The following is a 22,085-nucleotide window of genomic DNA, read 5'->3' on the forward strand; positions in this document are numbered from 1 at the left end:
CACCTACCATATTCACCAGACCCCCATCCAGTTACCATTTGTTTCAGTCCATGCAGTATAGCATTTCTGAACAATACTTCACATCTTTTAATGATCTCAAAAACTGGCTTCATGAGTAAATTACCTCAAAAGAATCTGAATAGAATCCATTTGTTACTTCAAAAGTGGGCAAAGGTTGTAGTTGCTGAAGGACACTACGTACAGTAAATTAATTCATTCTATTAAAACAAACATGTTTTCTGTCCAAAAGAGAGCGAAAATTAATTCAAATACCCAATAACTTAAGACACAATAACACGCCGAATAAATATTAATTCAGAAGTCAAACAACAAAAACAAGCGTTATTTACAAAATTTTCACAGAACTAGTTTCGATGGTTTTACCGAACCACCATCCTCAGCTGCAAAACCGCAAATGAACTAGATAGGAAATAATGATTAGATAAGATAAGAAAGCCTGGACAAGAATAAGCAAGTGGCGCCATCTGTTGGTGAAACCAGAACTAAAACATAATTTCTTTAAAGGCCGAAGGCAAAGTTGGATTGGAATTAGGATCGTTAACTAGAACAGAAAGATTTTTATGAATGTGAAATCCTCTAGAAAATCCAATTCTCCAATGGAAGATGTTTTTTGAATAATTTTGGCAGCAGAAAAATTGAAAGTGTGATTTTCGGACCAACAATGTTGAGCAACAGAAGACTTCTGTGTTTCCTTTTTTCTAACACATGCCTCATGTTCCTTGATGCAATAACTTATGTATATGTTGTATTTAATATGCTAAATTAGGAGCTTTTTGAAATTAATTCTATTTTAATTTGTAGACTACTATATTTTATGGCAGCACTGAAATACAGCCTTGTACAAAGGCACCTTGTACCCATGGGTTGACCCAGTTTCTATGCACCTTTAAATCAGACAAGACCAAATTATATTGCTTAGTAGGCTGAGGGTTACAGCATTTTCAACTTCCTATTAGGACATAATCTTATCATAAATTGCATTATGATTTATAAGGGTGGAATTTATTAAGGTATAGCACCAACTTATGTCAAGAAGTATTAAATTTTGTAGTTTAGTCTTAAATTTTCTGCTTTAGAATTATTTATTAGACTGTATTTTGCAAAATTCACAGATAATAGCAATATGCTGTATTACTGCATATTTTACATAATGCAAAATTTGAAATACATTAAAAAAATAACATAAAATATAAGATTCTGACTAGCTTTAATGGGGAAAAGTTGATTTACAGTCATGTTTAGGCTGTTGTATACCTGTTCAGAAGAAAAAAGCTTTCTGTCAGAACATGCTAACTTTTTCAAATCATTACAATCCAACACAGCTTTAGATGCTTTCAGGCTAATTCCTAAGAATACAAACCTAGCTTCCTTATACTTTCCTCCAGAACTTTATCTTTTTCTTAGGGTTTATTATAGGCTGCTTTTAATATTGTAATAACTAAATTAATTTCTTTTGTAATTCCCTTGCATTTTTCAATGACTAATGAATAAATTTCTTGGCATTTTACACCTTTCATATATTTTAGTCATTTATTTTTCAAAAAGAATTTCCTACATCTGACACCTTGAATTTTCTTGTTTAACAATACTCAAACAATCCAGTTAATCATCTTTAATTGTATAATGCTGTCCAGTATGTTCGGAACAAATGTTTTGGATAATAACTTCCAATTCAATTACAACTTAATTATATGAATAAAAATCTGTTTATAAAACATTTTAGAAAACTTTTTAAATACGTGTAATAAACTTTTGACATTTTTGTGTAGCGAATTTCTTACCAAAAACGTAATTTTTTAAGAAACTTCTTGATACCGTATTTCATTTTTCAACTAGTTTGAAAAATCAAAATAAACCAAAATTTTATTTAAAAAAATATGTAATGCAATTCTTGATTAATCATTATTCTTCTTAGTATTTGGAAAACTTACATTCAAAGTTTTATGATTGCAGTATCAAACAACATAACGGTACAGTCTTTCCATACATATATATATATACCTCATTTTATGCTACATTAACACCATACCAAAATACAACTTGAAATGCTTCTCACCTTACAAATTTAACATCTCTTGTGGTTACATCATTTCGCTGAATAATTTCGCCATTTGGCAACTGGTATCCCAGCTTCATTAGTACCGATACCTGTTAAATAATTTGATTTTCATGTACTTTTTTAATATGCAAAATATTTCATACTCAGAACTGGTTATAAAATTTGCATGAGTGTTTTTATAGTTCATCTGGAGACAATTTCTAGCTATATTCCACATGCATACAAAAACGTAAAAAACACGAAATTTAAACATTATTTTCCATACATATGTCCAGTGATCACTTTTCAATATAACAGAAGCTTCTGTGGCAAAGCAAGGTGTTGGCAGTAACAACAGCCAAGTCTTTATTATAAGTTATGCTGATTACGATTCTAGCTTTCAATTTAAACTTTGTCCTTGTCATAAAATCTGCATAAACCTCTGGATTGAGTAATTACATGATGAAACGAGATATAAAGAAAAAATTCAAGAATAAAATCTTAACTATTATTTAAACTTAAAAGTTACAATCTTAACCAAAAGTTACTGGAAATTTTTTGCACACTAAGCAACTTCGAATATTCTATGCACCAAGGATTGCATATAAAATTATATACATTCAGTCACAGAAATACAAAAATCTTTATCACTGAAACCAAAGGAGGACATATCAGTACTGTTCAGATTTTTCTATTTTTATTTGTACCTAAGTCCAAAAAGAGTCTTTTGAGATTATTTTGGAAGCTGCCACCCAGATGGTATAGTGGTTAGTGAAGCTGACTGCAATACCAAAGGGCCCGGGTTCGAGTCCCAGAGAAGGCATAGCTGTAACTGTCTGGCCCTTCATAGGAGGCAAAAGTGGCCCACCTACTAGGTGCCTACATAATAATGTGATCACCGCTTCTGCCTTTAGTAGTGGCCAACATCTATAACTACTTGTGCCCGCCATTGGGAGGAGGAGGAGAAAAAAACTGGGAGTTTGCATAACATAAAAAAGAAAAAACAGTGTGTGAATGAATTGTGCTACATATAGTGTGTAATATAAATGTGAGTAAAATAAATAATCTAAATGTGAGTAATATAAATAATCTAAATGTGAGTAATATAAATAATCTAAATGTGAGTAAATAGAAATATTACATTGAAAAATTAATAATGAAATTTCAAGAAATAAATGCATACTACTGCTAAAAAAAGTAACTTAATTAACTTTAGGATTGTTTATCCAATTATGTTACGTACTAAAGATTTAAAAATTTTTAATATTCAAATCACTGTGTTTATTAAACTACTACATTATTTCTACATAAAATTCATTTTAAAAAATGAAATTTATTTATTCAAACTTTCCTTAACAATTATTCAGAATACCAAATATTTTATTTCATACATACTCGTATATTAAGATCCTGCAAAAATGCAATAATGCAGTTATAGAGACATTCATAATCTTCATGAGGAATATCCTTGTAGTTCTGGGAATAAAATTTAGTACAACAGATTTCATTTAAGGCATGACTCATCAAATTTTAGATAACAAAATGTATACAACTTATCAAATAAAGCTTTTTCCAATCTAGAATATGGCACTAAAATATATTTAAACAATTATTAAACTTACTGAAACAAGCAAGGAATGAAGTTTTTCAGTTTTTTTCATCAGATCAGGATATATTTTAGCACATATTTTGATTTCATCAAAATGGTTCAACGTTACAAGAAGTATCTCTTCAGGACAATGACAATTAACAACTTGGTATTTGAAGACCATCAACATTAAATCATAGAGCTGTAATTAAAAATGCATTACACTAACAATAAAAGAAAATTTAGTATGAAATTGTGAAAGAATGAAAGGAACTATAGTGTAACTAAACACACATTATTTTTAACTCAAAGAATAGTTACCAAAGGTTTTCAAAAGTAATACAACTTAAAATACTGTGTTAAGCTAACAAGTGTTAATATCTTAAATGTGCAAAAGTGAAATTTTTTTCATTTTAAGGTGCTCATATCCCATGGCAATTTATTTCATTCACATACCTTGCCCATACTATTGCTATTTAGCCTCATAATTGATGAATGGACCAATTTCTCAAATACAAATTGCATTGCAGACCTGGAGTACATTTTTTGAGGTTTAAATAATTCAGCAATGAATTGATCATTCAGCATAGTACTTATAATATCTTGAATAACTAAAAGAAAATAATAATAATAAGCATTGATCTTTTTAATATTCTCAAAAACATAAATAATGAACACATAAAATTTTCTTTACATAAAATCTTACAAGTACCATAACTAACAAAAAGCATCTCATTTTAAAGAAAAACTATTATACACGATGTCAATGAGCTACAAATGCATATACTTAATAATGGGATGGCAATAAATGGGATTTCCTAAGTAACATGCAACATTTGTACTTTACACTGAAATGATAGATGAATTAACACACTTGTTTAATAGTACATATATGTTTCTTTTTGGCTTTGATCAATAAAGGATCTGCCTACAGTCTGAAAAGAGTGAACGTCAATATTTTTATTTATATTAATGTTACTGTATTTCCTTTGCAAGAACATGACAGATTTTAGGAGTAAGGGATACAACAACATTACATCCGAATTAAAACTTATTACCTAACACTTTTATTTTCTTTAAAATCTAATTTGGCACAAATAACACTTTCAACGAATATTAATAGAAGATATATAGAGCCTTTCATCTGGCTGACTAGGATATTTATTAAATTTAATCAATTTCAACTTCAATAACGACTGCTCATCATTACCACAAGTTAAGTTAGTAATGTTTTTGGCATTATAGGTTAGAAAATGATAAACTAACAGATACAATTAACTTGAAAAATTCTTTAAAATAAATATTGCTTTTATTTTTCCAACAATTATTTTTATAAGCACATATCTCACCACAGATTTTAATATTATTTATTTCTTTGTCACTAATAGATTTATTAAACAGCAAAAACTGTTTTCTGAATTTCAATCATCAATTTCTGATAAGGGTACTTACATATTAACGCAACCAGGCCAAAATTCGCATAAATTGCGAAATTTGGCAACCCTACGTGTTATTTTTATTTACTAGTTTTGTAAAAAGAGCATTTGGAGATTCACAAAATTTTCCTGCATTTTCGTGCAAATTTTTGTAATTTATGAGAAAATAGCAGTGCACATGGATAAAGTCAAGAGTGTGAGCAATGCCATTTTTGTGCAATTCTGGGATGTTTTTTTAAGTAAAAATAAGTCGACGTGTACATGGTTATGGCGAATACGGTTTTCAATCAGTGCTAAAAGCAATAGCCAAAAAATTTCCGCCGAAAAAATAATTCTGCAACTTATTCAAATTCGAAACCGGAAGGGTTTAATTGCTATTTTATATTTTAAAACAAAATAATATAAAAACTGTATTAAAAATTATCTGTAATTAATAAATGTACATTTTCTTTCTATTCATACATTTTATTCAAACTTACAAATAGCGCCAACCTGGTTGCGGTAATACGTAAGTACCCTGATAAGTAACAAAGTACACTGTGGGAAATTTATCACAGACACTAGCTGTGGACCATTTCTTTCATTTCCTATCACACATTAATACAAAACACAGATATTTATGACTACATTGTAAACAATTACATGTAACTCATCCATCTAAGAATGAAGCATAATAAGGGGGAACTAATAAAAACCATGGGCAGCACGCAAAAGCTGACCATGCCTCTTGTCCTGGAAGCCTATCCCCCTGCAAACATTTCTGCTCTTTATATTTTTAAGTTTAATGAAAAATGCATTAAATTACCAATAATAGTTTCTAAGAGCTTATATTTTTTCATACAACAAGCTTTGCTGCTAGGCATGAGATTTACTTTAAATTAAGCAAACTGCAGTGAAAACTGCCAATAAAAATACAGAACTACCATTTTTATAAAATATTTTCATCAAGACAGAATGCATAAATAAGATATAACAATAACATTTCAACTACAGTTTTCGTTTAGTTCAAACATAAGTTTACAGTAGTTACCAAAAACTACAATGGCATATTTCCTGGCTCTAGAATTTGCAGGAAAAGTCAGACACAATGAACAATTCCTGAGAGCAAAATATTCAAAAAAATCATAAACAGTTTTAGACATGTAAAAAGAAATTAAATTTCTACTTAAAACACAGAGGTTATTTCTGTGTAATGTTTTAACTTGTTGACACCAGTTTTATCTGACAGTTAAAATGAACTGATGTTGAAGAGAACACTTTTGTAGTTATTAAATGGCTAAGTTTCCTAATAGATGACACTGAAGGTCAATCTTCATTGCTGCTTTACTAGCGTAGTGACCTGATCACAGATTCTCTAGGACTGCAGCATTATGCCTCAATCAAGCTAAAAGTGGGCTTCATGGGTCAGCACTGAGGTATCTACGTCTTTCACAGCAGCAGAGATCATTGCAAAGTTCCCTCAAGTATGTTTCTTTAACATATATGATATCTGCAAGACAACAGACTATGACATGAGTGAGCTCGTAAGTGTAGTTGAAATTCTCAAATACTTTAGCATATTCAAATACTCGTAGCATGCATAATATTTAGCATACTCAAATACTCATAGCATGCATAATATTTAGCATACTCAAATACTCATAGCATGCATAATATTTAGCATACTCAAATACTCATAGCATGCAGTTGCTTACTTGCATGCTACAGGTTGAGAACAGAAAAGTTTAACACTTGCTCGCATCATCACTATGAAGCAGGGGTTAGTGCTGTGTGGCCTTGTTGGTCTAGTAGCACTATCTAGGGAGTTAGAATCGACTGCTATGGAAAATCCTCTTTAATCCAATGAATAGTGATATTAGCCAATAGATAGCAGCAGCAATTTATTACTATTTTGTTGATGTGGAGGCCCGATTTTAGGTTGCAATACGAAGCCTCCAGTGATCAAACTAAAAATGCACTTCGAAGTCAAGCTTTGAAGTTTTGATGTCTATTTTTGAAGGCAACCAATATCGCTGCATACTTAGGAAAAAATGAGTTTATAATAATCCATTATTCTCATTTCTTACAGAGTATTATAATTTATATGTACCACAAAGACTCATGCATATGCGGCTCAACAGGTACTATCAATCACTATATGTTCGAGTGCGAAATCACCAGACACCTATATTTCTGGCCGTACAGCTGAAAATGCCTAAGTATGGCTGAAACAACTCCAAAAGAGTAAGCTACTATGAAATAAACTTAAAACTCTCATAGACTACCTGGCAATGAACTGCGAAAATCTAAAAGCAATCTAAAAAACATTCAGCACAGTCTCCTTAACAATAGTCTTGACAGAGTCTCCTTAATAACCACAGGTCACAAATACCTATCTTCCAAAGCAACTTTATTAATTCAGCTACAAATTTATTAAATTTGAATATTCTATACAGATTTTTGGCTAGGCTTAGCGATAATAGAATGCTCTACCAATTGAGTACAAATGCTGATAGTCATATAACAGGCGGTACAGCAACTCAACTGGTGCTAAGTAGGTAAGTACTGTGCCTTCCTCAATATACAACAGCGTCAACTCCACAGTATACTATTATAATTATATTATACATAAATAGTACATACAAATACATGCTGTTATTTGTATGTAAGCTGGTTTTCATGTATTTTTGTGTTGTAATACATTATTTTTACTTATTTATATATTTATTTATTTAATTAGCATATTTTTAGAAAGCACTTTCACATTCACTTATTACATATTTTGTTTAATTTGAGACTTATGGTCATTTAGTCTATTTATATGCATTTATTTCAAGATTTATGCTGTAGCTACTTACATTCTGAGATGACTGATGTTTAAATTGTAAGGCTAGCTCAAACAGACACAGAAATATCGGCAGAAATCCTTCTTACAGACACTTACAATATTCTAGAAGTTTATAAAATGGACGTTTTTGAAGCCATAAGAGCAAATTTTTTTATTTCAACTTCTACAAATACTTACACTTCAATTACTCCTTGGGGTTGCATGCACTGGCTTAGTATTTTATTACGACAACAGCAGCCTTTGGGGAACAATAACACAGATCTGGTTTCTATGGCCAGGAGAGGCAGACTATGCCGTCTCGGATGGTTGTGGCTTAGACTATCTGAATGGGCAGTAGAAGGGCCAGATGAAAAGTTCTTTATGGACTCTGTGCATCCTGGAAAGGTAATCATGGATTGCCACTTCAGTGAGGGGTGCCAAAATAGAGATCAAAATTTAAAAAATCGGCTGCAGTGAAGTAGGATCCCATCGCGTGGAGTTTATGAGTATGCAACAAGGACTCACTTTTGGGAACTTTCTAACGATTTCCTTGCCTCCTGCCTGGTGTGTAGTCCGTCCACATACTGCCAGAATCAGAAATGGCGTAACACGTAACTTAAATAAGCTTACCGTTTCATTTCTCCCAGGGTGATTTAATGCACTGGCTAAGATTTGTACTTAAACAGTCTCAGCTCTGGGGGTATAATCAGAGCAGGTAGTGTTATGGTTCAGTCTATTCAGTTGTTGGTTCATATATCTCTTTCTATGCATAGTCAGTTGAAAAAGATCACCTCCCCTAAATTATGTAAAAGATCGGCAAAACTTCTGTTCAGAGTCTGGAACATTTTCAACGAACCTGCTCCTCCTCCGCCCTTATGTAGAATTAAACCAAAAGGGTTGTTTCCACCACTGCTTTAATTAGCAGGAGTGAGTAAATAAATCTGATTCATCCCCCTTCCCTTTACACATATTGGCTGCATTAGAACCTGCACTAAGTCACTTCAATCACAGTCAAGTGACTATTTTGGTACTGAGCGTCTCTCTCAGCAAGCAGTTTCAGTGATAAGTGATATTCCTCGCATCTTAAGGATAACTTTATTTTTCTTGCTGGGTCATTCATAGCTCTTTATTTTGCCTGTAAAAGCTATTATTTATTTCAAGTATCAAATCCTCCTTTTGATCTTGCCTAGTTATTTAAGGAGATCTCCGTAAACCCGCAGCGGGCAACAATATTAACTCCGATACAAGGGAGTATCTTATTATGTCGGTAAAACAAATGTAGCTTCAACAATCATTTTTAAGAAAAAAAAATTCCCACTGAAAATACATCTGGCAATAGTAAAGCTAAAATATGAGTCATCCATGCACAACTTAGCATTTTAAATATAAGAAGGATAAAAAGCTAAATTTATCACTGTGAGTTCTTATTTATTCTAAACATTTGTTTAATGATGGCTATGCCACTTTCAGAAGCATATAAAATGCATTAAATTTATCTTAATGCATTGCCAAAGGGTTGCAACAGCAAGGGAACTGACTTTAACCCATTAACCGCCAAAACTACAAGGAATGTTTCTTTTCTCATGAAAATAATAACAAATATTAAATTAAGCATTTATAACATAAATTTAGATTGAAAATTTAAAAAATGCTCTTACCTGTGGAAAAAGCGAGTGTTGCGTTCACGCAACGTCAGCGGAATAAGACTACGGATGTTTAGTGAGTAGGATTGTACTCGTGTGATGTTTTTTTTTTTTTTTTTTTTTTTTTTTTTTTTTTTTGGAGCGCAGCATTACTTTTTAGCTGTATAACGTTTTATAAATCTACAAATCACTTTACTTGTAATTAATTTAATATTAAAATGTACATTGCATTTCTTTTACAAATACAGATTATTTCAAATGAAAGAGTTATGTATGAAAAGCTTGATTACAATCATGATGTAAAGCTACATTACATACTATGCATCTATAAACAGTCTGGCTATGGTACTCTTTACAACAAAGTCTTTTGTTATCAACGGACTTTACGATAAAATGTCTACCATCTCCATGCAATGGTTTTTGAATTCTGAATTTACTAGGTCTTCCTGTTACTGATCTATTTCTGGCTAATTCTACACTCTCAATAGGAGTTTTCAAAAGGAATAATGCATTCTCGCGTCTGATATCTAAAAGAGACTTTATATTTCCAGTAGTAAAAAGTGGTGACATTTAGTAAGTTTAGATACGGTCTCACCTCATATAATTTATCAGTATTGTCAATTTGACTATTGTCAAATGCAAGTTCTGCTTCATATTCCTGTACTGCAAACATGATATCGATTCTCGTACAACAGGAACAGAAATGTCCTTATCAAAAGACCAATAAATTTTTTCATGAGGTAAAGAATGATATCCTGTAAGCAATAATATTAATATTCCAGTAAATCTCATATAGGCTTCAGATGCAATAAATTCTGTTTTTTTTTTTTTTTTTTTTTTTTTTTTTCGTATATATTTGTCTGTTCAACGAGAAGAGAGTAAATGTCTAAATCGAAAATCTTTGCACTAGTTTTACCTTGTATTTTTTCTTTTATAATTTCTTATCTACCTCTTTTTTCATGTTCTTCCTGAGACATAACTAACAGTTCCTTTCCTATCCACATCAAGATTTCAGTCTTCTGCTTTTTAAACTTTTTAGTATGCCTATAACTGCTTAAGCTTACTTCTTACGTGAATTTCAACTTCCCCAGCAGTATCATTTGGTAAAATATCATTATCATTACTTAAAATATTGCCATTCCTTTCTTCTTCGTCACTAGTTTCTGCAATTTCTGGGAGAACAACAACAATATCAGTTTCATTCTGGTCATTATTAACATTATCATCATCTGTTTCTTCATCAAAAAATCTTTGAAGGGCTTCTTCTAATGTAAGAAACCTCGTTCTAGGCATTTTTAAACAACCAGAACATCGAAAGGAATGAGTGAAAAAGGAGACTGACTACCCGTTTCCTGCTGACGGTGCGTCAGCGCAACACCTGTTTTCCATTCCTTCCCAACACAAATATAAACATCTGACTGATGTAATGTTCTGATAAACGGTGACCTTGACTAAAAATAGATCACTCATAAAGACGACGATTCTTTCGTTAAATATTTTCAGCAAAAATACCTGGTCGAAAATTTTGCTTAAATTTTGTTTAAAGTATGAGATTAATTATTATAAACTAAATGATTGTTGAAGGGAAATATTTTTTTACAGAAATAATCTTCATAATATTCCCTACACAAAATCATCTGCTGGTATAAAATATCTTAGGTAGTTATATTTATATACGCATTTATTTTGACCGTTGCGTCAACGCAACACCAGCGGCTAATGGGTTAAGGAAATATACATAACACAATACAACATTTAGAATATTATTTTCAACAGCAGCTGAGAACACATTTAAAATGATGCAATTAGAAATAAAAACTGCTTTTCTGTATGGAAACATAAATGACAATTCTAGAAGGTTTAGATTACAAAAATTTCTTTATGGACTAAAACAAACTCCTTTCAACTGTAATGACTGCTTGACAAAATTTCTAAAAAGAAAAGGTCTCATTTAAACCAAATGTGATAGATATGCATTCAAAATAAATGATTTTTCTACAAAATTAGCAATATTTGTTGATAACAGTATTTTGATTTAAAAAAAAAATAATAATAAAAAAAAAAAAAATTAAAAAAAAAAAACAGAAACCCAGCAAGGAAATTTTCAGAAAAAATGTCAACTGAATCTGGGTTAAAACTAGAACATCTAAGTAATTTTTTATAAATGGTCAAAACAGATGAAAACAGATTAAGTCAAAACAGATGAAAAAGGAATAACAATCATGATGTTCACAGGATATTCTTCTAAAATATGGAATGACTAAATGTAAAGAAGCGGATACTCAAATAGGACAAGAATAGACAATATGTGATGAAAAAGTTAATTCCCCTTATAGAGTAGCAATTGATAATTGTTCATACCTGTCTAATAAAATTCATCAAGGTTTAACACTCGCTGTTAGTCTTGAAAGTAAACATGTAAAAAATCCATGTGTGAAAAATATTGAAAATGTAAAAGGAAATTCAAATGTACAGTATTTTACTGTAAATTTGGGCATTCATTATAAATGTTTGAAAATTGTTCTTGTTTTGATTCGGTTTATTTTATTACGGCAAAGCACATGAAAGGTATCTCCCTAAGATAAGGGGACGCCTTCATGAAGGACTCGCTTATGGAAACTGGCTCTTATTAATGTTAGATATGGGGAAAACCACAAAAACAGCCAAGCAGCCAGCCTGCTCACCTGAAATTGAACCCAAGTCGAATTACCAATGTTTGGTACCTTTACCGCTCAGCTACAGATGAGCAGAGAACTGCTCTACTAAATGGAAAATTTTAAAGTTTTCTGTGATGTAGATTATGCAGCTAGTAAAGACATATGCAGATATACTACTGAATATGTGATTCGACATGAAAGAAAACTTGTGAGTTAGGTAAGAGGCAACAACAATAGTTGCTTTATCAACTACAAAAGCTGAGTTCATAACAACAGTAGATTGTGTTAAAGAACTTGGTACTTTTCCATTTCAAATCGCCGCCACAAATCTTGCCAAGTAGACTTAATTGTCGAAAACACATAAAAAGTGGTGACAAATGTTAGTTCTAAGAATTTTCTATTTTGAAAGTTTAAATATTTTAATGTCATTTAAAATTTTGTAAAAAAATCCAATAAATAAAGATAATAAATTTGTAAAAAGACACTAATTTAAGCATTTACTATGCTTTCATCGTACATCCTGATTTACCAGTTCATATCATGTGACCCCAAGTGATCTCATCTCACGTAAACTACACTACAAAAATCTAATTCTCTCAGTAATTATCTACATTAATTTCAAGTTAAATCTTCATTTGGAATACAAGTTTAAATGCAAGAATTATTTCAATTCGTACGAATAGCTCACTCAGAAATTAAAACCGCAGTGCTTTACTTCGCTAGTCCATTCTCATTAGAATTGATGAATTTAACCCTTGATTTTGCCTTTTCTATATTTTCACCATCGGGTGAGCGGTGTGATTGCATCCTAATTGACTTAATTACCATTCGCAAATGGCCTTAGAGCATAAAATTGAACTATCTGGTAAAAATTCCATGTAATTTTATACCAGTATTGAAAGAAACAATCAATCTTATAAGAAATGGCTGCGACTTGTTTTGAAAATATAAAAGTTAAGTAAAAGGTTACCAGCAAGGATATTTTTTTTTTTTTTTTTTGGCATCGGTTGTACCATTACTGGCGACTTTATTGGTTGCACCGGCAAAACGGAAAAGTACCAAGAACTTTTATATTAAATACCAGTAAGAAATAAATATTAAGACTGTTAAAACTAATTAAAAATATTGATAACCAAACAGAAATTAAATTGATTAAGAATGGAATTTTCAATATGAGAAGGTAATATACATAATAGAATATAGGCAATAGGTAAATAAAGTATTACTTTTTGTCATTAAAAGTTAAGGAATGTAATACGAATTTAGTTACAGTAATATCTGATAATAGCACAACACACATGTTAACAAAAATATTAGGCAACACTAAGCTTAATAATTTTAAGTATTATTTAGTATATTAAAAACTTTATTAATTAGTAAATATTTGGTACTTAAATATTATCCCATCAACTATGAATTTGGCTATCATCGAACCATTAAAGCTGGCAGAGATCCCACTAAAATTGACCATTTTTTGCAGCAGAATTCTGAGTCACAGTTCTATCCACAACTCTTTTAATAACGCATTTGCCAGTATCTATGTACAGTCTACCTAATAGCCACTGCTACGGAAGTATTCGACCCACTTCCTAAAAAGGTTTTCATCAGTTTCTATTAATTCGTTAAGCCTTCTGATTTTACCAGAAGCTCTGATTAGAATGCCACAAGTACAAACTTTCTGCAGGTGACTGTTCAAATCTTTTTTGTCAATCATATACAATTGTTGTTCTTCCCATTCAACAGCTGTTCGGTTCTTTCAAATCTTTATGCGAGCATGTGAATTTTTAAAGCCTAAAAATGCATGTATGTCTGTGATGTTATCATCATGCAATGACTTGAAGATGATTTTATTTTTTAATCACGATACTTTCGACTACGATGATTATAAACCACTTTTATTTTCTATGACGATGTTTTCTCCTTGCTTTCTTTTCTCCCACAATATTTTTTTGCCTTGCACTGTTTTTTCCACAATGCATTTATTGTGATATATTAAGCAGACACTCTTCTGTATGTATGTATATATATATAGAGAGAGAGATAGATATACATACACATATATATATAGATATATATACACATATAGATATATATATATATACACATATACAAAATTCTTTACAGGAAACTGCTAAAATTCATGCTGAAGTAATGAGAACTGTATTCTGACTGCTCACAGCAAACAACTAATACTATCTTAGATTGTAATTGTCGAACTTCTTTGTTATAGTGGCCTCCAACCATACTTAGCAATTTTAAATTCACACCAAGATCTCAGTTATAATTTTCCAAGCTTGTGAAGTGCGAATATGAAAATAAACAACACAATATATAATAATAACAATAATACTCGCATGTCATTTCCTAAGAATATTTTTAAGAATCCTTATCCAGGCCCACAATAAGCCTAATCGGTGCTGTCGTGCAAATGTCTAGCGAGCGCCTATATGCAGTGATGATATTAAATGGACATTGCTTATGGTTAACATTTAAAATGAAACATTGCTGGCATAATAATATGAAAAATAAAAAAAAATTACATTTTATCTTTTAATTTGTCTAAATATGCAAACATTTTGTGCTTTGTTGAAACCCACACTGAGACATATTTATTGAAGAATTATACATATATTTATGTCATAAAAAGCCGTCCCACTGGTATGGTGGTTAGCATTGCTGCCTGCCTTGCCGAAGGGCCCGGGTTCAAATCTCGGATGTTTGTAAAAGTATTGCGTCCGTGTGGCATGGGGGCACTCCAAATATGCAAGGCTAAAGTCGTCTCGAAAGGTCAGTAGTAGGGGTGTGTCTTATTTTGTGTCTACTGTTGCAATCATAGTAATCTGTGCAACATTTGTCTTTTTTGTTATTTTTTCGTGATTGATTGTTGTTATTGTTATTCTACATAAAAAAGGTAAGTGCAGTTATATATTATGTTAAACTTAGGTTAGATTTTAAATTCAGAAAAGCGACGATTTGAGCATAATTACTTGAAAAATGTTTTTTTACATGAACCATTTGTTTATTAAACTAAAAATGATTATCTTTTGAGAAGAAAGGATTGACATATTTAAGGAGTACCACTGAATTTAAAATATACCTAACTGAGATTTGAAGAAGTAAAAATATACAAGGTATTCTGAAATCAAAAACTGGAACACTCGAAAAGTCACTATTTGAAATACTATTTTACCTTACTTCTCTATCTTAAAACATTGCTTGGAAAATATATAAACTATTGGATGAATACCAAATAATCAAGAAGGTGGTAGTACTTTTTTGTTTATTAAAGTAAATAAACCAAATTTTAAGTACATATTTAAGACGTAATGAAATAACAGAATATTTTCCTTCGGTTTTCCATATAGCTAAAAATTCCTATTTTTTTTAGCTATATGGAAAACTTTTGTAATTATTTTGCGCTATTCTTTGTTCCAAGTACACAGCAATCTATTTTCATTTAAAAATAATCGAAGAATTACAGAGACTTGGTTCGCGCAAAACTCGTTAACACCAGCTACGTACCAAACACAACTCCTCCTTGTTTCCTTCACAGATTTTGCATCAAAATTCTGTATTTCTGCAGAAATTTTACCGTAGTTTCTTCCATCACTGGCAAATTCCACATTTTAAAATTAAGCTTAATACAAAAAATATCACTATTTGTTAATAATAATAATAATAATAATAAAACTTTAGGTACCTGAAATACAACACATATAAAAATAGTAACGTTGATTGACTGTCAGATGGTTGCTTGAAGAATCATTATGCAAACAGTTGCCCCAGTTTGGGACATTTTAAAAATCTGGCAATTTCTCTTAAGGTGGTAATGATAACACGTCAGTACCTCTTTCTGTTGCTAATACATAACAAACCATTTTAACATAAGAATGTAACAATTGAAGATAAAACAAAGTCTGAAAGACATATAATTTTATTTTTATTAGAAAATAATATCCTGTCATTTCAAAAGATAACATACCAGTCAACTTGAAGAAAGATATGTCAATAAAATGTTACGCAGGCAAAAAAAAATTCCTGCCCATGTCATATTTTTAATACACTGCTCGACATTGAAAATGCAACACCAAGAAGGAGTGGTCAGAAATATATGCAAATTTTAGAGTAGATGCATGTCACTGAGTTATGCAAATGATGTGAAATGTGCAGCTCTCCGATGCACATGAAGTAAGATATAAGGGAAGGAGCGTGCAATATTTGTGTTGTTATTTCTGCCAGACGAATTATCGAAGAAAGTTGGTTTTTGTCCCGGAGGATATGTGTAATAGGAAAGAATGCCAAACCGCCATCAACGAAGGCATTTCTAGCAGATAGACAATTTTACGAGGGGTATGGTGATTGGACTGAGAAGGGCGGGCTGGTCCTTACGTCAAATCGCATCTGATAGCCACATGGATGCAAGCACGGTGCATCGGCTATGGCGAACATGGTTGGAACAAGGAAATGTGGGAAGAAGTAGGGGTGCAGGTACAGCCAGAGTGACGTCAGCACACGTGGATCGATGCATCTGCCGACAAGTTGTGGCAGTCCTGCAAGTCATTTGTACTACAATTTTGCAGCATGTGCAAGATACCCTGGATGTTCCTGTGTCGACCATAACCATTTCCCGTCGTTTGGTTGAACGTGACCTGCACTCACGGCGTCCGCTAAGAAGACTGCCATTGACCCCACAGCACAGACGCCAATGTTTAGAATGGTGCTGGACTGGAGCGATGAGGATGACAGAATGGCAAAACGTCGTGTTCTCAGATGAGTCATGGTTCTGTTTATCCAGTGGCAGTTGCCGCATGTGAGTGTGGCGTCAACATGGAGACAGATCTAATCCGGCAGTAACTGTGAAACGCCCCACTGCGCAACAACATGACATAATGGTTTGGGGCACTATTGCCCATGATTCCAGGTCACCTCTAGTTAGTATTCAGGGCACTATGATGGCCCAACGATACTTGAATAATGTACTGCGACCGGTGGCAATCTCCTACTATCAGCGCCTGCCTAATGCAATTTTTCAGCAGGATAACACCCGATCACATAGTGCTCGCATCTGCCAACATGCTCTGCAAGGTATACAGATGCTTCCCTGGCCACCGCACTCTCCTGACCTGTCACCAATCGAACATATGCGAGATGTGATTGGACTCGTTTGCAGACTCTGCCCCTGCCTTGTTCAGAAGACGAACTGTGGCAAATGGTTGAAAGGAAATGAAGAGCTATCCCTCAGGACACCATCCGCACTCTTATTGACTCTATGCCTATATGTGTTTCTTCGTGCATCGCTGTCCGTGGTGGTCCTACATCCTACTGAGCCAATGCCATTCTCGCTCTGTATTCTATCATTTTGAAATAAAGATCACTTATTGCTGCTTGCTGTCTCTGTCTTCTTTCCAAATTTCATCACTTTCTGACCACTCCTTCTTGCTGTTGCATTTTCAATGTCGAGCAGTATGTATATATATATATATATATATATATATATATATGTATTGACAATAATCATACACTTTACAGATTTTAAACAAGAACTGCATCAAAATTTCAAAAATACGTTTGAAAACTGAAATCATAGTTTTCTATGTTGAATGTAATTACTTTGTATTTCTGTCAACATTTACAGATTACATAAGGTTAGGTAACTGAAATATGAAAAGCTCATGAGTGCTATCTGCTTAAAGAGAAGGGATGCTTTCGTGAAGGCCTTTGTATGAGAAACTGGCTTACAAATGGGGAAAAACCATGAAAACCCATTCGCCTGAATTTGAATTCAAAATGAGCTACCAGTATTCGGAAACCTTAACTACTTGGCCGCTGCTGGGAGCTATTGTCTACAGAAGTACTGCTGTAGCGCATTGCCATAACAGGCTTGGAATCATAACAGACTTTGAAATTAGTCTTTGCTGAAAAATTATTAGAATTTTTACTACTTCTGCAGTGACAGATCACAAGCCCACATGTACTAGGCAGAAAATAAAATTTTGAATGATAATTTCAGTAACTTCAGTTGATCTTTACATTATGGTAACTTGGCGTTTTTTTGGCGAAAATTTGGCGACCAACTCTCCTACAGCAACCCTCTATTTTTTTTTTCCCGCCGCCATTTTGTCTTCACGAAGTAAAGACATGTTTCTTTTCATTTTATCTACTGAACACTTCTTCCAACAATCTACTAGCCAAATTACACTTATGCTAGAAATTTTATCTAACAAAACTGCTTAATCATGACAAATATTCACTGCAAAATTGGGAAAAAGTGCACAATACCATACTCCTTACGCGTTTTTCAAAATAACACATACACATAAACCGTGTACACGCCGAATCCCAGAATTGCACAAAAATGGCATTGCGCACACTCTTCACTATATCCATGTACACTGCTTTTTTCTCATAAATTAGAAAAATTTCACGAAAATACATGACAATTTTCTCAATCTTTAAACCTGGTAAAAAGAACATATATGAAATTACCTGATCGCGAAAAAGTATTTACCCTTTCCAAATATGAACATTTCCACATATAAAATAAATAAAATATCCAAAAACTTTTACCTCTAAATCATCTATTACATTATACACGTCACCAACGAATTCATACCGCAACCACTACAAATACTTAGTGTCAGATATTTAAATTATTTCCATGCACGTTTACTTCAACTAAAACGTATACCAATTTCCTACAAACATAAAATTCACAAAATAACTATCATTTAATTAAAATATAATTAAATTCAAAAACACTACTTAAAATATAAATGAGCACATACATTAAATTAATACATACATAAATACCCATTTCGAATTCACTTTAGTTACGGCCATGGGATCCAAAAATTCACGAACACTGTTTCACACAACATAGAATAAAGCCAAATACAAAATTTCCAGATTTTTTCCCGATTTCCCCCCTTTTCTGATTAAAGAACCGTAATTCGTCCATTAATATCACATGACATATCCCATGATCTCTCATTTCCCTCACACAAAATAATGCGTAATCGGAACTGAGTACTGCTCACATTATTACCAAAGTCCCAGGTAGTAACCTTTATCGCCTCCAAAATGTCGCCAAACTACCAGTTACCATATTGTAAAGATCAACCGTAACTTCTTTAATATACGTTAAACAAATATAATGTATGACATAATTTTGGGCAGAAAATATTACCATAATCCAGAAATACATCAGACAATGTAAAATTTCACACATGATGCATTTAAGCAAGTTAATAAGCATGTAATTAGTCCTCCATTTAACTAATAGTTATTTGTATCCATTTCAAAATTTTAAGTAAATATGGTACTATTCCATTTTCAGGACCGTAAAAAAAATCGCAGTGAAAATGTACGCGCTGATTTCAGATTGAGTAAGTTTATATAGTTTTATATTTCTTAAAGATGCCAATGAAATTATAGTTTAATTTTTTAATCCTTTTTTGATATCCTATGGATTTAACAACATGACAAAAAGTCTGCAATAGAATTTTGGGTAAATTGCAGAATCACCCACTGCTTGATGCGTTTTTAAGAATTGCACTTACTCGGTATCCATCTACACATCGACGTATTTTCTCTTTAAAAAAAATTTCCAGAATTGAACAAAAATGGTACCGTGCACCCCCTTGACATTATCTATGTACACATTGACCTATTTTCACTTAAAAAGTAAAAGAAAATTGACAAAAATCCAATTGTTTTTACCGTTGTAAAAAGCGGCAAACAAATAAGTGGGCGATTCTGCACTTTACTGAGAATTTTTTCAAAGAAAAAGCATCATTCATTATAGAAAATTATGTTTGAACAACCAACGAGATGAAATTATGCTTTAGCGATATCTCGGTAGCGAAATAGTGATGCAGGCATCCATTCAGTTATCTTTAGCAATTTTTACATAAATTATAATAATAAAAAAGTATTATATGAAATTAAACTTTCATCTAAATTAAAACATCAATCTTAGATAGTTATTTACTATTATACTTCCTTTCTTGTGTTAGGATTGAAGCAATTATTTTTGGCAGCACTGGCATCAACAATAGTTTGGCGATTTGTTACAGCCCTCAAAACTGAATAATACCTTAAATACATTGCCTACATGATACAACATATTACAATACTTTAACAATATAATACAATACTTGGTAAAATCCTAGTATACGGTGCAGCCTTGGCGTGACTTTGAAAATTATCGCCAACACCAGTAAATGATCCAAAGAACGTCTATATATATATTATACACACATAGTATAAATACTATATACATACTATATACTATGTTTAACTGTATATTTTCTTTGAATGACCCGTTAACTACTCATCGTATATGTCCCGTTTTTACTGCTCATCATAAAGTCGCCAAAGCCAAATCCCGTGTGCACCGGATACTAGGATTAAACCCAATACTTAATACAAACAATCAAAGGCCCAAGTTTTTTAAACATACTGCCCCTTTCCCAAACAAATTTTTTGTAGTAAAGCTTGAGATGAAATTATGCCTGTTGTGTTGTTCATCCTTTAATAACACGAAACAAACTGAAGAAAATTTCAGAATTATTGTTAAAGACTGACAGATGCTTAAAGGATATTGATACACAATACAAATACCATCATCGTTCTACATGAAACGAGGTCATAAGGTAAAATTAATGATAAAATTGAATTAAAAATGAGCACGTAACTAATTACTGGCTATAATTAAACTATGGATACTGTCACAAAGGGGTAAAAAAGGATAATTCCTACCAAACTTACATGACGCCATGCAGAACATATTACATACAACAGACTGAGTATCTTCGATCTTCTGCAGAAACAGTATTTTTATATTGATTCATAAAAAGAATTAAAATAACATAATAGAATTATTGATGCTATCATAACAAATGAAAATAGAATTTCAGACATTACAAATAAAATTCTATAATGCCACAGCGAATTTTGTCACATACAGTACATACAACTCATCCATATTCTCCTGCAATATTTTCACGTCTTCATTTGATACCATTAAACAGCATAAAGCAAAATTTACCTTTAGATGATTTATCTTCCGATATATTTTGAGCTTCAAGGCGCTGCTTGATCACATATATCATTTCTCCCGCTAAGTTCAAAAAAGCAATCGGCAAAACTTTATCAGACATTCCTGTTTTTTAATCCCGCTTCAAACTAGAAATAATCTCAAAACACTCACGAAACACGCCCACGTTTCACTAACTGTAAACAAACACAATCACTTGGTAACAAACATATAGAAAGTAAGTAGAAGACCAATCTGTGTTTTTACCATACACTGTCTTGAAGCAGAAACACGCCCCTCTTGGTGACTAAAGCATTCAACAACTTTCCATGAGCAGACCGTAGTAGTAGAAAAGGTTTCTATTACGTTGTGAATATGCGCCTGCTGCCGATAAATACGGCAACCCTCAGTTTTTGTATATGAGTTTTTGCATATTTATTTAATGAGAATAAGAAAGTGTAATAAACAAATAAATAATACATGAATATTTGGCTCAGTTCACTCATAAAACGAAGATGACTTAGCTGATCACATTGTTGCTATCTTCAGCAAGTTATCACATATTTTAACACTGTTTTTTGCAGTGCCCATATAACAGAAAAAGTACCTACATTTCTAATAACAGTTTTTAAATGGAATACTATCATTATGAGTTATAAAATATACTTTTTATGTCTTATTAGGGCAAGTTATTAAATTATAGAATTTTTTAAAGTGTGAAAACTAACAGTCTCTTAAGAGTAAGTTTTGAGAATTACGAATGCTGCCTTTTGACAATAGATGGCGCTGACCGTTGCCCTGGATTTCTGACGTCAGAATTATGTGTTGCTATCTTTGGCGAAGTTTTCGCTCATGTTAA

General features: G+C 32.2%; 1 protein-coding gene across 3 annotated transcripts in view; it reads right to left on the bottom strand.

Moving 5' to 3' along the window:
- The window catches only part of OSCP1 (Organic solute carrier partner 1), a 56,542-nt gene extending 35,060 nt beyond the window's left edge, over positions 1-21,482 (bottom strand). Inside the window, exons 1-5 of one of the 3 annotated variants that reach the window (XM_035367106.2) lie at positions 21,239-21,481; positions 4,104-4,258; positions 3,682-3,849; positions 3,455-3,535; positions 2,078-2,169 (exon numbers count right to left, since the gene is read on the bottom strand). In XM_035367106.2, the coding sequence (XP_035222997.1) occupies positions 2,078-2,169; positions 3,455-3,535; positions 3,682-3,849; positions 4,104-4,258; positions 21,239-21,350 (608 nt within the window). In that variant the 5' untranslated portion in view covers positions 21,351-21,481. Of the gene's footprint in view, positions 1-2,077; positions 2,170-3,454; positions 3,536-3,681; positions 3,850-4,103; positions 4,259-21,238 lie in introns of all 3 variants that reach the window. The other 2 variants (XM_035367105.2, XM_035367107.2) reach the window with 2 other exon arrangements.
- Positions 21,483-22,085: the final 603 nt, after the last annotated feature.

This window comes from Stegodyphus dumicola, chromosome X2, assembly GCF_044657685.1.
Source record: "Stegodyphus dumicola isolate Sdum_Otavi_A_Nest chromosome X2, ASM4465768v1".
Lineage (NCBI taxonomy): Eukaryota > Metazoa > Arthropoda > Arachnida > Araneae > Eresidae > Stegodyphus > Stegodyphus dumicola.